This window comes from Larus michahellis, chromosome 23 (genome assembly GCF_964199755.1).
Source record: "Larus michahellis chromosome 23, bLarMic1.1, whole genome shotgun sequence".
NCBI lineage: Eukaryota > Metazoa > Chordata > Aves > Charadriiformes > Laridae > Larus > Larus michahellis.
In genome coordinates, this window is record NC_133918.1 from 2,889,391 (window position 1) to 2,906,569 (window position 17,179).

A 17,179-nucleotide genomic window follows, 5' to 3' on the forward strand; every position below is an offset into this window, starting at 1 on the left:
CGCTGCCGGGGACGCTGGCGCTAACCTTCGGCTCGACCTCGGGGGGGCTCGGCACAAGGTACCCCCAAGGCTCAATTCCCGACCCACCGCCTCGAACTCATCAACTTGAGAGGGGGGACAGTGAAGACAAAGAGGTGTCCCCCAGCCTGGCCGAGCAGAGGCCTCCCCTGGGCCTTGTGCAGGGGATGCTGCCCCTCAGGCCAACCTCGGCCTTCCCCGCAGGTCCCGCGCCGGGGAGAGCAGCTTATCCTGCCCGGGCCCGGCCCCGGCGGCTTCCAGGGCCCCAACCACCGAGGGGGGGAAGGGGGGGGGGATTATCACTGCGAACCGCCGCCGGCCGCCCGACCCCCCCCCCCGCTCCTAGGGGGTGGGTGCGGAGCCGGCCGGGGGGAGATAAGGAAGGGGTAGAAAAAAAAATATATATAATAAATAACCCCCACAGAGGGAAGGCCTGGCATGGCAGGCCGGGGGGAGGCCGGTAGGCCCGGGGGGAGGCCCAGGGGAAGGCCGGCTCCCCGCGGGGACGACCTTGGGGTGCTCGGGGACAGGCGGGGGAGCCCCGGCGGGGCCTTGCAGCGGCCCTGCCCAGCGCCCCCGCACCGGCCGGGCTGGCGGGGCCGCGGGCCCCGGGGGACCCCACCCAGCGGCCGGGCCCCCCCTTCCTCCTTCCTCCTCCTTCTCCTTCTCCTCCCCCCTCCTCTCTTCCCCCCCGCCTCCTCCTCCTCCTCCTCCTCCTCGGCGGGTCGGGCCGGGCCGAGCCGCCCCCCCCGCGGCGGGGCCCACAGGGAGCCTTGGCCGGGCGCCACGACCCCACCCCTTCCCCCGGGCGGGCCGCCGCCAATGGAGGCCGGGCGGGGACGGAGGGGGGGGCCGGGGGAGGGGGGGGCGGCGGGGGGTGCTGAGGCGAGGTCCTGGCCCCGCGGCCGCCGGCCGGAGCCCCCCCCCCCCCCCGCCTCAGGCCGGGCCCGGCCGGGCGCGGCGCGGGGGTCGCGGGGAGGCAGCGCAGGCCCCGCCGCGCCTGTCCTCGGCCGCCCCGCACCCCGCCCGCCATTGGGCCCGGGCGGCGACGGGCGGGCGCGGGGCCGGGGAGGGCGCGCCCCGATTGGCCCCGCCCGCTGCCTGTCAACACCGCCTCCCACTCGCCGCCCGCGCGCGGCACGCCGGGAAGCGCAGTCCGCGCGTCCCCTCGCACCTGCGGGGCGGCGCGGCCGGCAGACTACAACTCCCAGCAGCCCCCGCGCCGCGAACCCCCACCTCCCCCCCCGGGGCCCTTCCCCCCCCACCCCCCCACCCCCCCCCTCCGCGACCCCCCCAGCACGGCCCGGCCAAGTACAACGTATGCAGGCGGGGGGGGTAGAGGGGGGGGGCGGCTTCCCTAGCCCCCCAGCTCCCCCCGCCCCACAGACTCCCCCGACCCCCCTCCCCACCACCCCCCCCCCAAGCCCCGCTGAGGAGTGGGGGGGGGGGGGGGGGGGGGGGAACGGGAGGCCTGACACCACCCCCCCCCGCTAAAACCGGACCCCCCCCCGCGCCCCCCCCCCCCCACCTCTCCCCGTACCGGGCGGGGGCCGAGCGGTCCGAGCGAGCGGAGCGGGCCGCGCCGTGCCGGGCCGGGCCGAGCCGTGCGGGCGGGCGGAGCAGGCTCTGGCCGCCCCGCGGGAGCTGCTCGCCGAGGCCCGTATGCGGCTCCTTCCTGCTCCGGCCGGGGCCGCCCCGCTCTTAAAGGGGCCGCGCACCGCCCCCCCAACCCCCCGCCCCCCCCCCCCCCCCCTTCGCCGCCGCGGGGCGCAGCCGCCCGCACGGCAGGGAAAAGGGGGGGGCGGGGGGGCGGCCCCCGCAGCGCCGCGCAGGGGGAGGGCGGGGGCTCCTGTAAGCGACCCCCGCAGACCCCACGCCCCCCCCCCCCCCCCCCCGTCACTCTCCCCCTCAACGTGGGCCAACGGAGCGCGTGTCACCGCCACGGCTACCCGCCTGTCACGCCGTGGGGCACCGCCGTGTCACCCCCCCCGCACACACGTGCCCCCGCCACGGGGCAGCTCCCCGCGCCCCCAGACCCACTCGTGTCTCCTCCTCCCCCCCCCCCCCCCCCCGGCATGTCACCCTATAAAGGCACTTCCCTGCGCCCCCAGCCCCACCCGTGTCACTCCCCAGGGCACCCCCGTGTCACATGGACACACACGTGCCCCCCCATGGGGCACCTCCTCGCACACCCCGACCCACCTGCGTCACCCCCCCGACGTGTCACCCCATGGGGCACCTCCCCACGCTTCCAGACCCACTCATGTCACCCCATGGGGCACCTCCCCAACACCCCCAGACCCACCTGTGTCACCCCCCCACCTGTGCCACCCCATGCGGCACCTCCCTGTGACCCCAGACCCACCTGTGTCACCCCACAGGGCAACTTCCCGCACCCTCAGACCTACCCATGTCACCCCACGGGTGGCCTCCCTGCCCCCTCCATGTCACCCCCCTGTGTGTCACCCCATAGGGCACCTCCTCACACCCCCAGACCCACTCGTGTCACCTCCCGGGGGACCTCCCTGAACCCCCTGACCCCCCTGTGTCACCCCATAGGGCACCTCCATGTCACTTCTCCCCCATGTCACCCCACAGGGCACCTCCCAATGCCCCCAGACCCACTAGTGTCACCCCCCCCGACATGTGTCACATCCCTGCATCACCCCCCTGTGTGTCACCCCATAGGGCACCTCCCTGTCACGCCCCTGTGTCACCCCACAGGGCACCCCTCTGTGCGCCCAGACCTCCCATCACCCTATGTCACACACCCCCCCCCATATCACCCCCTCCCCACGTCCCTCAGTACCCCCTCTGTCCCCTGCTCCCCCCCCCCCCGCTGGGAAGGGGACACTGAGCAGCTCTGCCCAAGGTCAGCGGTGGGCTGGGAGCCAGCCCAGCGGGGACAGGGGACAGGACAAACCCTCCGGAGCCGCCACCTCCAGGCCTGCAGCGGGGAGGTGGGGACACAACCAGCAGCCCCCACCCGCAACAGGTCCCTTGTCGATACCCACCATTCCGCTCCAGAGTGAACGGCTCCCTAAGGCCCGTTTCCTGCAGGTTGCCAGGCTCATCTGCGTGGAACACCGGCTGCTGTGGGGCGGCAAGGCTTTAAGGAAGATTTTGAATTAATAATAATTTTTTAAAAAATTTATTAAAGGAAGAGAAAGGAAAGGAAAAGCTTTGACCAACAGACACCCTGGGGCTCCCAGGGGGTCTCTGCTCCAGCCCTGCAGACCACCATCCCTGAATTTCTCCATTTTTCCCCCTTTTTTTTTCCTTAAATAACCCCATCAGCTCCTCACCGGGGGACCAAGGGCTTCACCCCCCCGTCCTCACCTCCCCCCAGCTGGTGGGAGCCTGGGGGGAGATGGGGGGGATTCTGGGGGGGGGGGGGTGCGTGTGGTGTGTATCAGTATCACTAACCCCATTCTGCAGGTGGGGAAACTGAGGCAGGATGGGAGAAACCTGGCTGTGAGTGAGGATGGGGGGGCCCCGGGCCCCAACCCCACGTGTGGGTGGGGGGCGAGGCAGGGTAGGGTGCAGGGGGGGCCGCCCCCCCAGCCGGGCCCTGCCATGCGCTGGCGGCTGCACGCTCCGCAGCTGCTTTCGTTTTCCCCCGCTGCAGCCGGGGGCACGCCCGGAGCCCCCCCCGCACTAAGATCAGGCCCCAGCGCAGCCCCCCTCGTTCCCCAAAACCCCTCCCCACCCCAAAACCACCCCAAAAACACCCGCAACAGGGATATGGGATGTTGGGGGGGGGGGGGGGGGGGGCAGGACTCCAAACACCCCCCCCATCCCGTCCCACAACAGACACGAGGTTGGGGGTGCCCCTTCCTCCAGCCCCCGCCCCTTCCTCCCTGTGCCCCCAAAACCCCACTGTGCTGACACCCAACCCAGGGACACCCCCCCCAGGACCCCTTCCCCCCCCGGCAAGATTCCCAGCCCAACCTCACCGACACCTGCCGCAGCTCCCATGAGTGGAGTGAGTTTCTCCCGGTCTCTGCAGGACGGCCTGGGGGGGGACCCCACAGCACCAGGAGATGCAAAACCGGGACCCTCTCCCCCCAGCAATGTGCCACCGCAGGAGCTTCACATCAGGCACCCCATGGGGGGGGGCACAGTACCAGGAGGGGCACCCAGTCGTGTCCCCCCCCAGAGCTCTCTAATGGCACAAGAATTCTGCAAAATCCAGTTATTTTTCAATTGTGATTTCGATTTCGCCAGCGCTGCCCCGGGGCAGCTCCCCCTCTCCCAGCCCCACCTCCCCCTGCTTCTTTTCACCCCAAATATTGAAAAGCCATAAATATTTCACCCCAAACATTTGGGAGGCGATCCCGGCTCCCCCCGGGGGCAGGATTTTTAAGGCACTGCACTGTCCTCAGACCCCGCATCTGGAGCTGGATAATTCCCGTATCGCCTGCTTCCACGGGATGCAGCCGATGGGCAGAGCCACCGGCACGACCGTGTCCCCAAGCACCGTCGGTGACATCGCTCCCATCCAGGGAGCCAGGATACGCCGGGATTCCAGCTCCGCAGGGGTTAAAGCCACCTGCGGCACAACCAAGAAGAAGGGAAAAAAGAAAAAAAAAAAAAGCTGTAAATGTAAAGTGCCGTTTATTTATTTAATTTTTTTCCATGATGAAAATATTGAGTATTAAAAAAAAAAAATAATATCGATAATTGCACCAACAAAACGCTCGACACTTTTTCCTGCTCCTCCTCCAAAACCCAGCACCAAAACCAACTGAAAATACCCTAAATCCTTAGGAATTGTCCCCATTCCCCATCTCCCATTTAAATTAATAGTCAAACCCCCTAACAACGAGCACCCCCGGGGTGCCTTGTCCTGGGCACCCCCTCCCCAAATCTGGGCTGATCCCCCCGGGTTTGCCTTTTGTTGGTGGGGGGACACAGACACACACACTGCAGCCCCCGGAGTTTATCCCCGAGCAGGGCAGCGCCTTCGCTGGGGAAGGGATGGGGGGACGAGGGGTTTGGGGGGTTACCAAGTCACAACGCTTGCTTCTGGGGGCTGGGGGGGGGGCCGGCACGGTGGGACTCCAGCACAGGCAGAGGGGACATCAGCCGCCAGCCCAAAGGGGCAAAAAACTAGCCTGAAAAAGAAGGAAAACGCACCCAAAAATGTCCCCCTGGAGGGCTTGGGGATGGCAGTGCAGGGGAGTGAGACACCCGAAAATATGGTGGCAAATGAGGTGACAGCGGGGACCTGCCACCCCCACAGCACGGCCAGTGCGGTTGGGGACAGATCCAGCCAGGATGCGGCCCCCGGGGGGGTTCGCAGGGTCCTTCCCGGGCAGGAAGGGAGGTGACAGGGAGGGACCATCGGCCATGGTGACCTTGGGACAAACGCGGGTCTCCCCGGGTGGGTTCATCCCCTCCCTGCAGCACCGAGCACCTCCCGGCCAAGGGGATGGGGGGGGTCCAACGGGGGACCCCCCCAGGGCTCTGCTGCAGCCACGGTGGCCTCGGCCACTCATGGGATGGGCGAGAGGCAGCCAGAGCGGGGAAAACCCAGAGCCTGGGGGGCACTTTCACCCTCCCCAGACCCCCAGGAGACGGTGGGGTCAGGAGAGGGACCCACGGCCATCATGGACAACCCGCCTCTCCGGGCTGGAAGGAGAACCGTGCTCTCCGTCACCTAAAGGTGACAGCCACGGGGCCCTGGTCCCCGGCAGCCACGCAGCTCCCCCCCAAGTCCCCTCCCACTCCTCGCCCTGCGCTCGCCTCATCAAGACCCTTCCCCAAATCCCCCCCTGCGTGACAAGGACAGGCTTTAAACCAACCGTTAAAAACAAACAAACCCAAAGAAAATACAAATCTCTCCTCTCCCCCACCCCGCCACCCCCAGGCTGGGAGAGAGCTCAGGGCCACGGTCTTCTCCAGCTCAGCCATAAATCACCCCGCAGCGTGCCCGCCTCGTCCCCAGCGGGACGGTGACGCTGTTTGGGGACACCCCGGACAGGGTTTCTCCATTCCCGGTGCCACCGATTTCCACGTGAAAACCAGGGAGGGGGGGGAAGCGCCTGCTCGTCCCCATCCCCTGCCACCATCTCACACACACGCGCAAGCGTGCACACACACACACACGATTATTTTCTTTCTTTCTTTTTTTTTTTCTCTTAACCCAAGTGAACATGTTTCCAAAAAAAACAAACCAAAAAAAAAAAAAAAAAAGAGAAAAATTAACCTAAGCAGCACCACATTTCCCAAGTGTCAGGAGCTCCAGAGCTGGAGCAGAGGCCTGGAACACCCCCACATCAAAAGAAACCAACCCCGCTTCGGCTGGGAGGGGCGGCCGAGAGAGACGCTTCCGAGGGGACGGTGCTTTGCCGCTGGGACGGGAGGCGAGCTGGGGCCGGGGGAACCGTCATTGACCGAGGGAGGGGACGCGGTGACGGAGGCAGATGTGCTGGCACCGGGCAGGCGGGGGGGGGCTCGGCCCTCACATGGCAGCGCGGGTGGGCGTGCTGGGCTGGTTCAACCGCAGCGTTTTGCAGAGCCAGCCGGCGAAATCCACCTCCTCCACTTCTGAGCGCTTGATGAAGGTGTGACTCTGGAAGCCAAGGGAAAACAGGGTTAGGAGCATTGCTGGCTGCTCCCCGGCTCCCAAAATCCAGCCCTGTGCCGTGGGCGAGACCCCGGAGAGGAGAGAAGACCCTGGTATGACAGCTCAGGTTGCTCAAGAAGATTTTGGAGAAGTTATTTGTACCTTGGAGGCCTGTGGCTGGGATTTTAATCCATGTAGTCGACACTGGCATGGGAAGGAAGACTGAAAGGAGAGCGGAGCCTGTGCGGCCCCTGCCTGACCCAAACGCAGCTCCCTGGGGGCAGGCAGAGCAAGGTGCCGCAGCTCCTGCACTCCCCGGGGTCCCCGCTTGCCCCTGGCCAGCAAACCCCTCTCCCCCGGGGGCAGAAGGGAACGGAGAAGGACAGGATGACCTTCCCACAAGGGCAAGGGGGCACAAGGACACAGGCCACCTCCTTCGCAAGGGCTACGTGGGAGCACCCAGATGTAGCTCAGGGGCTCAGCACGATGCTGAGGTCGACGTGGTTAAACTGGGCTCACGGAATGGTTTGGGTGGGAAGGGACCTTAAAGGCCACCCAGTGGCACCCCCTGCCCTGGGCAGGGACACCTCCCACCAGCCCAGGCTGCTCCAAGCCCCGGCCAACCTGGCCTTGAACCCCTCCAGGGATGGGGCAGCCACAGCTTCTCTGGGCAACCTGGGCCAGGGGCTCACCACCCTCAGAGGGAAAAATTTCTTCTTTAGATCTCACCTAAATCTCCCCTCTTTCAGTTTAAAACCATTCCTCCTCGTCCCACAGCTCCCCTCCCTGCTCCAGAGTCCCTCCCCAGCTTTCCTGGAGCCCCTTTAGGGACTGGCAGGAGCTCTAAGGTCTCCCCGGAGCCTTCTCTTCTCCAGGCTGAACCCCCCCAGCTCTCTCAGCCTGTCCCCACAGCAGAGGGGCTCCAGTCCTCCCAGTATCTCCAGGGCCTCCTCTGGCTGTGCTGCTGGGATGCGGCGAGTTTCTGGGCTGCCAGTGCCCGTTGCCGGCTCATATTCGTCCCATCTATTCATATTTATCGGGCCAGCTCAGGAGGTCCCAGGCACCTCCGCAGACACGGGACGGGCGGGTGGTTCCCATCCCGGGCTCCGCACGGGCCAGATACCATCACTGCCTTTGAATCAAAGGTGAGTCACTCCCTCTCCCGGGCTCAATTTGGCTCATCTTAAGCTCAGCCTGGGAGTTTCCAGCCTTTTGACCAAGGGAAGCACGGAGAGACGGGACGGGACAGCAGATCTGGTGCCACCCCACTGCAGAAAGAAAATTGCTCTCCCCCACTTACCATCAGCATCTTCAGATCTGCCCGTTCTGCTGGATTTTTAATTAAGCTGAAATGAGAAGAACAAGAGAGCAAAACCAAGGCTGAGACATTTCTTGTGGGAAACCGATTATCCAGCTGGAGAGGTCTCCAGCTTCACCCAAAGCCACGCGGCCTCCCGGCTGCTTTCCCCAGGAGCCCAGCAGGATGGAAACGGCTCAGAAAACGCAGTCTCCAACAGCCCGGCTCCCAGGGAGAGCTGCAGGATCCATCTCTTCTAGATCGTGTAGGTGAACTGTGCCCTGCAAATGCAGAAAAGGACCTAGTGCTTGGCAGGGATTAGTGATTATTTTTTTTTTTTTTTATAACATCCAATCTCTGTGATTTAATGGGGGCTGCGGCAGCATCCTCAGGTGTCCCCCCGCACCGCATTGGAAGGTCGGGAAGCCGATGGTGAACGCCTGGTGCCTGCAAGGCTGTGGGGTGACTCACAGCCCCAGCAATCTGCTTCACCATCCCCCCGCCAGGCTCATATTTAGAAGGTGCTGGGATACTGCTAAGCATCACCGCAAATAAACTGCCTTTATTCCAACCCTTCCCAAGGCAGGAGTTCCCAGCACAATGCTGAATCCCGCTGCAGCCAGGGAGAGATCACCTCCAGAGCACGGAGAACATTGCGTTACGCTGAATATTCTGGGTGGAGCTGCCGCCTGCAGAGCTGTGGGGGAGCACATACAGGCCTCCACCTGCAGCCGTCAGATGAAATCCTTACCATTTATTTACAAACTCCTGGAAATCTTGCGTGAAAACTCCATTCGGCAGCTTGGGAGGTGGCTGCAGAGAAAAGGAGAAGGGTTTTTTGCATCACCGTGTCAAAAATGAGTCAAAAAGCAGAGTTTTACCTATAGCCTTTAATGAGCTGCAGAAAAGCTGCGCTCTACAGCCATCCTCCTCCTCGCTGCCCTTCCCCACCAGGGACGTGCTCCCTGCCATTTCTCACCCTGGCAGCAAACGGCCGCCCCAGCACGATGCCCAGCTGGGGGGACCCACACCGAATGCCTGCCAAAACCGGGAGACAGAAATTGCAGCGTCACAATTCTGGATCCAGCCTCGCAAATCCCAGCTCTGGCAACGCCTACAGCGGACGAAGCCATTCCAGAAACAATAGTTGGGGGTCAACTCCTCTCACCTTGAAAGGGGAAGCTGCTCTTTCCACTTGCTGGTGGGATGGACCCTACTTTGCAAGTCTGGTAGGACATTTCAACCTGGGATTTTAGGTCACCCTCATTCAGAGGGCTTCATCCCAGAAAACATGCATGACCTCGGCGTTCATCCTTTGCTGATCTAGGGAGGAGCACGTTTGAAACTGCCGGTTGGAGAAGGAGCAGGTTATTACAGCCAAGAGCTCCCCCCTTTCAAGGGTATTATGAACTTCCCCCTGCAGAGCTTTATTCCACAACCAGAGACACCTTTGTGGTACAGAGAGATGGGAACAGGGGAGAAGGAAAGGACGCCTGCAGCTCAGAGGGGCTCGCTATCCAAAAGCCCCCGTTCAAGCAAAGGTTTTGGAGCCCACCCTGACTCAGAGTGGACACGGCACCGCGGTACCTCAGGGAAGCCCCAGCAGAGCCGACAGTAAAGCAATACCCACCTCATTAACTATATAATCCAGCAGTTCAAAGATGGCCATGGCAGGCCGGTTGTCCATCCCATGGCCTGCGTGGTTAAGATGACAAAAAGAGTGGTGAGAGGGTGTTCGGGGACAGCGAAGGGCCTCATTTTGTGTGAGCAGCATGTGTGCCGCAGGACTTTTGCCGGGAGAGGCAGAGGCAACCCACCTGGGAACTGACTCGCGGTTAAAAAAAACCCCAAGGAAGAGAAAACCAGAAAGCATTCCGAAGTTTCGGATTTCTTTCCCTGTGCCTATAGTCCAGATTTATTTCCTAGCTTGGAGCATTTGGAGAGCACCAGGCCATCTGCCGTGGCAGGCTGGCAGTGCTTCTAGAGCCTTCTGCTTCCAACCAAATGGCTCAAGCGGAGCCTCCTTCAAACCTCCATGCCAGTACGTCTATAAGAGCTCCCAGCAAAGCTTTTCCCAAAAAGCTGCCCCTAGCTTGAAAGAAATCTTTTGGGAGCACGGGCAGAGCCTGAGAAGCAACACGGGCTGTGACAGAGTCCCTCAAAGCATCTCCTCCAAGGGGTCCACATCCCAAAAGCCTGTGCCGTGCCCAGCACGGAGGGCTTTGCTGCGTGGCCTGAGCCTTCTTGTGGGACGCAGCAGGATCTCAAGGCTAAACTGAGCTCTTCAAAGCCATAATAGGCCCTGGTTGGCATCCTGAGAGCAATCTCCTCGCCTCCCCGCGCAAGACCAGACTCCCACCTGCGCTCGTTAGGAATTACAAACCTCCACGGTAGAGTGGATTCTGATGGAACGTTGTCACGGTCCCATCTGCTCTGCAGAGAGAGGCCTCCCTAAAAACACTCACCTCCCCGCCACAACCTCAGCCAAAGCAGCCTTTGGCTAACCCAGCTACACCAAACAAAACCCGACCCCTTCTCCCCCACCTCTGCGTGTTGTTTCCAATGCATACGACAGCCCCTACCACTGACGGGGCGTCCTGGGGGCCTGGCCCGCGGCGAGATGCTGTGAGACTCTCCCTCCGCCCCGTCCACCACAGGACGGCCAAATATTGCTTCCAGTTCCTTGGAGTCTGGCGGGGGGATTGGGTACCTTCCGATAGACAGCTCCACTAACGACAGACCCATGCTCCAAATGTCGGACTGGACCGAGTAGTGGGTGCCCTGCAACCGCTCGGGCTGGAAGGAAAGAGCACAGAAACACACATCGACGCAGAATATCAATATGCAAAGTCATAAATATCATGCGCTGAAATTAAATAGGCGAGACGCGATATCCTGACGGTCTCTGCAGCTCTGCTCTCCACCCTTCCAGGGAAAGGACTGTCCCAAAGGCGTCATGTGCAAACATAAAGCACTTCCATGCATCTAATCAACAGCCACCGTTGAGCAGCATTTACAGCTGCTTATACTTAGGAGTCCAGAGTACACAGGAGGAATCTATTTCCCTGTATGCCGAGAGCTAATGAACTAAATTTATTAATTAGATTCTTTTTTTCTGGTCATTCCTGTTAATATCCAAGAGGAATCTGAGGAGCAGAAAACCCACTCTAGGCCTTTACCATTGAAATAAAAAAGAAAAAAAAAATAATAATCAAATGCAAGTCATCCATACTGGCAGCCTTAAGTCAGCTGTACCCAGTGGCTGAGCACGGAGGAGATGTTACTTTAATAGCCACTGTCTAACTATAACTGTACTTGAGTAACCATTCCCAAAATACGAGTGCAGCTCAGACCCAAGCACAGGAGCGTAGTCCAACGGCTTCCCTAATAACCCACCACTCGCTCCCAGCCACGACCACGCACGGTGCAGGGAGAAGAGCCCCCACCTCCCCTCTGCCTTTCAGCCGGCAGGACCTGGGGACCCGGAGCCAGCCAGGGGTCATTTTATTGTCACCGACACCATATTATCTGCAGTTGAGCTAAGGCCGATTATGTCTTTCATTTAGAGGAGAGGCACAATCAGCTCTTCCTGCAGTTCACGCTGCCTGGCTGACTCTCACCTGGCTTCAGTTTCCCCTTAGCCTCCACGAGACTGGTTTTACCCCCTTTTTGCCAGCAAGTGCACACAGTCAAAGCAGCAGAGGAGGTGCCTGTATCAGCATCCGTGCCCCCTCCGCACTGTTTCTTGGACAGAATTTTGCATACAGAAAGAGAAGATGGTTTTGAACCCACAAACACTCTCCAAAATAAAATATGGAAGTATTCGTAGGATCCGAAATGCCTTTCTATAAAAGTCTGCACTTCCACATGCACCATTGCCAGCCGGGCACAGGCTGGAGCCAACAGGGCACCCAACTCCTCGAGAGGATGCGGAGGTGTCTGTTCCTCCAGCACCGGATAGTGCCTCGAAGCACTGGGCTCACCCCTGATATGAGCCAGGAACAGGGTGGTCCGGGTGAGGATGGAAACACACAGCAAAACCGTGAGCAAATGGGACACTACACTGATTCTGTAAGAGCCGAGTTGAACCCAAATTCTAAAAAAAACCCCGATGAAAAGTTGAAAGGAACTTACAGACATGTAGGACCGAGTTCCTACAAAAGAGTTTGCCATGGAGTCAATGAGTTGACCGCTGACCCCAAAATCACACAGCTTAATCTCTCCTCGAGAATTAACCAGGATGTTAGAAGGCTTCACATCTGATAACAGCAAGAGAGAGGAGCGTAAACACGACTCTAGGTAAAATACAGGGCTCTTGTACCACAGGCAGTTATTTTTAGGTTCCTCCTCTCACCTCTGTGCATGATTTGGTGCTTCTCTCTCAGATACGCCAAGCCTCTCAGAACCTAGAAGGAAACCAAGGACAGGATGAGATCAGGGCTGGGGAGGGAAGTGCCTTCCCTTCGGCAGGACACGTTGCATAAACTCCGGGTGCCGCCACCCCGCAGCCTGGCGAGGAAAGCTGCCCCGTAGTGTCCATGTGTTTCAGAGTTTGCAATTTATCATCAAGTCAACCACAGGTCTCGGGTTTACTGCCCGAAAAAGCTTCTCCCAAACCCTCTCCAGGAGAGGCCAACACCAACCTTGGTGCAACACAAGGGGTCAGAGCTACAGAGAGCGGTTGGGAATATGCCTTCCGCCTCCCCGCTTGCACACACCACTGCCTGTTGCCCTAGGTCGGGCTAGGAAAACATGTACGGGGAAACGAAGAAAGCTTCCTAAGGCAACACAAGCATTATTCCCAAACCGTGCCCAGCAAATCCTTTCTGGAAGCCTGGAGAGCCGCCGTAACTCACCGCTATACTGACTTTCCCCAAGATCTCCTCGGGAATTCTTTTGGCTTCTTTCAAGACTTGATCCAAAGAACCGCCATCCTAAAATAAAGAACATCGAAATGACCAATCTCCGGCAGGAAAACAGAGCAGCTGGCTGTACAGGAAAGCATGTCCAGGGAGGGCATGCAGTATATGAGCAGTACACAGCATCCCAGCTCGGCTGCCTGCAACGTCTCAGCATCAAGCACACTCCTTTTATGGCAGAAAAAAAAAAAAATAAAGAATTGTATCTGGTGATCAGAGCTCAAGCTTCTTGATGAAAACTATTTTAATGCTATCTTCTATCAGCTCTACGTCTTCCTAGTAGTTCTTAGCTTCCTTTCCCCTAGTGGTAAATGCGAAGATGATACGGTCAGCGCTGATCCGGAGAAGCGACAACACTGTTCTCTGCCAGAGACAACAGAAAGCGCACACTGTGCTTCACAGCGAGCTCCGTAGGGCGGCAGGTTTACAACATTTCCGTTTGGCCAACCCCCAAACCTCTGCTTCCGCTTTCCAAAAAGTCGATCTGTCTGTCATTTCAATGCCTAAGCAGGACGTGCGGCTCCTACCAGGAGCACAGTGGCCTCGCTGCAGCCAGAGCAAGGCGCCATGGCAGCCGCCAGCACCAACCTCTTTCACCTGCAATTTCAAATCTCAGGGAGATGCGATTTGGAACAGTCCTGGGAGCAGCAGTTTGCAGAGGAGGAACGGGGACTCACCATGTGCTCCATGCAGATGGAGATCTCTCCGTCGCTGTAGAAGGCTCCATAGAAACCCACGATATATGGGGAATTACACTCATGCAGCACCTGCAGCTCTCGGATAATCTGATTCCTGATGGCCGGCTTGATTTCTAAATGAATCAGCTGCCAAGAAAGAAAGAAATATTCAAGGTGTAACAGCTGGAAAAACTTAGAGGAACCAGGTGAGCAAGTCCTGAGTGTTAGAAACAATAAAAACAAAACATCTTCAAGGGAAGCTCTGCTTGAGCATAGACTTTTGACCATTTGCAGACTAACAGGGATAAAGGGAGAGGTAGAGCCCCGGGCAGCCTGTTAGCGACTGAAGCAACTGCTGGCCATGCAACACGCGGAGATCACACAGGACACGGAGCGGAAAGACAAGTCAGAAGTTTGATGCTGATCTGACTCAGCAGATGGGAACATTTTCACAAGCTCCGTAGGTGTTGTAAGAAAAGGTGCTCCGATATCAAGGAAACCACAGAAAGTAAAAAAAAAAAGAAACCCATGAAGATTATGCACATGAAAGAGCAATTGCTTTATTCCTTGGGCTCCACGTAGTCAGTTAACACAGCTGTGGGTAGGGGAGCCAGAGGCTAGGAAATATCATGGCAGGTCAGAAAAAAAAAAGACACTGTTACCGTAAGCTCTAGGACACCCAACCCCGGGGACGTCTGTCCTTCCCGCAGACCTAGGAAGGCCAGTCTCTGCAGGAAGGACAGCCGTGCTGTCCGACGCCGCAGCTGGCCTTCGCTTCAGTTTGTGAACACAGAGCTCCCAACAAACTCAAAACCACCCACTGATACCCAACACTCCCAAATCAAACGCCCTGGAAGACTCTGAGAGCTCAACTCTGTGTGAAGCCACCCAGAGAAGCAGATTAGCTCACGAGATCCACTAAACCATCCCAACAGCAGGTGAGACCAGAGACTTTCCAGGAAGCTGTCCTCCAGACAAGCAGCCGCGCTGTTCTCACCGAGCACTGCCTTTCCGAACAGGCAGGCGAAGCATCTCTAGTTTTCTGCTATAGGGCACCACAGTAGAAGACGTCGCCCATAAACTCACGTCTGAGGGGAACCACTGTCACGGCTGCTTGGCACTACCTTGGGGATCTGTTAAGTAGGTGGCGAGGAAGGTGTGTGTGCCAAACCCATCCCTCCGCCTGCCCTTTCCAGTCCTCATTAGCCACGACCTAGGAGCCTCAAGAGATCTGCTTCTATGCAGTTTAGCAGAGTTCATTAAAACCAGCTTCACTGGAAAAAAAGAATAAACTTATGTTTTCACACAAGGTGCACAGGGACCTGCTGCAGAGAGCGCAGCCTCTCCCAGGGGAGGACTCGGAGACAGGCAGAGTAGCTCAGAGATGAAGTAGGAGAGGCTCCACCTAAACCTGTCTGGGGGCAGCCAAGACCTTGGTCCTGACCCTGGTAAGGCAGGTAGGGTGCAGATGGGTCACTGCAAAGAGATCCCAACCGAAGCCGGCTCTCCCAGAGCCGGGGCAAGTGCCGGACCCCCTCCAGCATGATGCCACAGCCCACTCCTCCCATTACCTTCCGTGCCATAACAAGCCCTGAGGGTTTGTGCTGCACTTTGGTGACCACACCGCCGTTGCCAGCCCCCAGTTCGGAGATCCTCTCAAAGTCATCGTCCTTCAGCTCGCCAACTTTGGCTTTCTGTGTGAGGAAAGCTTCCAGGCGCTTCTTCTGCTGCTCATCCAGCTCCAGTTCCTCCAGCTTCTTCTGAAGGTCCACAAGGTTTGCCCTGGAGAGGAGAAGAAGAGACGGGAGGGACAGTCAGGAGACTGCGAGGGCAGCACCAGAGAAAGAGTTAGGTTTTTTTTTAGGGAAGCAGAGGGAAATAACTGAAGAGTGTTGTCTGACACATACTCAGCCCCCGATATAGCAACGAGACCAAAGCAAAACTCTGGAGAGAGGCAGGGCTCAGCTCCAGCACTGACAGGGACACACAGACAGTGAGACCCATGGTGCAATGTCTGCCCAAGACTAACATCTCCTCTGGAGAGGAGCTTTAGTGCAGTCAGCTGTTTTGGGAAAGCCAAGGAGTAGGGAAAATCCTTCAACTCTTAAAGAGGCAGCACAGCTCAGCCCAGAGAGAATGGCAGCACCAGCACCCTCTCCCGACACAGGAAGCCAAGCTTGTGTTTCACTGTGAAACACGAGAAGGGTCCAGCAACCCCCTGCTCTGTTAGACACCCCCCTCCCCACCCCACCGAGCACAAAGGGGTGTCTGTGCTCCCCCAGCACCTGCTGCCCAGCTCCCATCGCCTGCACGGGCTCCAGCTGCTCTCTCCCATTTGCTGCCCACCCCCTTATCTCCCCCCCACTCAGGGCAATGGTTTTGTAGGGCCCCCTTCCACCCAGCATCCCCATGCGATGCTCTGCCTTCCCCCAGCACTGCCACGTCCCCCTCTCCACCACCCCACGCATCCTGCCCACCCAGCCCCAACTACTACCCCAAATCCTCCCCCCTCAAATCCTCCCCACCCAAGCCCAGCCCCAGCCTACGTGCCCAGGCTTGGTCCCCACACACCCCAGGCCCCAGCTGCCCCCAGACCCTCCCTCAGCCTCCTCTGCCACCCCCCAGCAAACCTGGGGGTCAGAGCAGCCTCCACTCGCAACCCATCCCATCCCCACCCGTCCCCAGCCCACCCGGCCCCTTTAACCCCCAACCTGTCCCCAGCTCCAGCTCCCCGACCCTTTACCCACCCCACAACACCCGGCTGGGCCCACCCAGCACCGGCCTGGCCTGGTTCCCGGACTGTCTTGGCCCCCACAATCCTGCCCTTGCCCCCCAGGCCCGGTGCCAGCTTATATCGGCGCCCCCAGGCGCGAAGGTTGGCCTGTTCAGCCCCTCACGCCTAGTGCCCGACCCTCCAGGTCCGATGCCCGGCCTGTCCCGGGTCCTCCAGGCTCCCCAGGCCCCATGTCTGGCCTGTCCCGGACTCCCCAACCCGGTGCCCGGCCTGTCCCGGCCCCCGCAGGACCCCCAGGCCCAGTGCCCGGCCTGTCCCGAATCCCAGGCCCGGCACCCCCCGGCCTGCCCTGGCCCCACAGGCCCGGTGTCCACCGGTCCCGGTCCCGGTCCCTGTCCCCTCGGCAGCAGCCGGGCCAGGTGCTGGGCCTATCCCGGCCCGGCCCGGTCCCCCCAGGCCCGGCGCCCCCCGGCCCGGTCCGGTCCGGTGCCCCTAGACCCTTCAGGCCCGGCCCTCCCAGGCCCGGCGCCCCCCGTTCGCGGCGCAGGCTGGGGCGGGCCCCGCCGCCACTCACTCACTCTGCGGAGCCGTCGGGGCTGGGCCCCTCGGCCGCGCTGGGGGCGATGTTGAGGGCCGGCAGCACCGGCTTCCTCTTGGCCGGCATGGCCGGGCCGGGCCGCGCCTGCGGGGCCGAGCGGGGGCGCGGCCGCGCGGCGCGGGGGCGCGCGCGAGGGGCGGGGCCGGGGCGGAGGCGGGGCCGCGCGGGGGCCTATCGGGGGCGCGGCCGCGCGGCGCGGGGGCGCGCGCGAGGGGCGGGGCCTGGGGGGGCGGGGCCGCGGGGTCTCGCGAGAACTCGCGGAGGGGAGCTGGGGGGGGCTCGGCCATGGCGGTGGGGCCCTGAGGTGGGGGAGGCCTGAGGTGCGGGGAGGCAGCAGGCGGCAGCTGAGGGACTGAGCGAGTGCT

General features: G+C 60.6%; 1 protein-coding gene across 1 annotated transcript; it reads right to left on the minus strand.

Moving 5' to 3' along the window:
* Window positions 1-4,624: 4,624 nt before the first annotated feature.
* Window positions 4,625-16,941, minus strand: MAP2K2 (mitogen-activated protein kinase kinase 2). The gene is made up of 11 exons (XM_074565717.1): window positions 16,795-16,941; window positions 15,054-15,264; window positions 13,483-13,629; window positions 12,743-12,820; window positions 12,241-12,292; window positions 12,021-12,145; window positions 10,469-10,682; window positions 9,517-9,581; window positions 8,638-8,699; window positions 7,890-7,935; window positions 4,625-6,595 (listed from the first exon to the last, which is right to left on the minus strand). The coding sequence occupies exons 1-11, from the start codon at window positions 16,878-16,880 to the stop codon at window positions 6,485-6,487; spliced, it is 1,197 nt and encodes a 398-aa protein (XP_074421818.1). The 5' UTR covers window positions 16,881-16,941; the 3' UTR covers window positions 4,625-6,484.
* Between the last annotated feature and the right edge of the window lie 238 nt (window positions 16,942-17,179).

Bases quoted from the DNA above. Each gene is read 5' to 3' on its own strand.
- MAP2K2 (XM_074565717.1), bottom strand. From the start codon at position 16,880: ATGCCGGCCAAGAGGAAGCCGGTGCTGCCGGCCCTCAACATCGCCCCC. The intron at 15,265-16,794 runs GTGAGTGAGTGG...TCTCCTCTCCAG, and splicing joins AGCCCCGACGGCTCCGCAGA to GGCAAACCTTGTGGACCTTC. The intron at 12,293-12,742 runs GTGAGTTACGGC...GTTTCCTTCTAG, and splicing joins TGGGGAAAGTCAGTATAGCG to GTTCTGAGAGGCTTGGCGTA.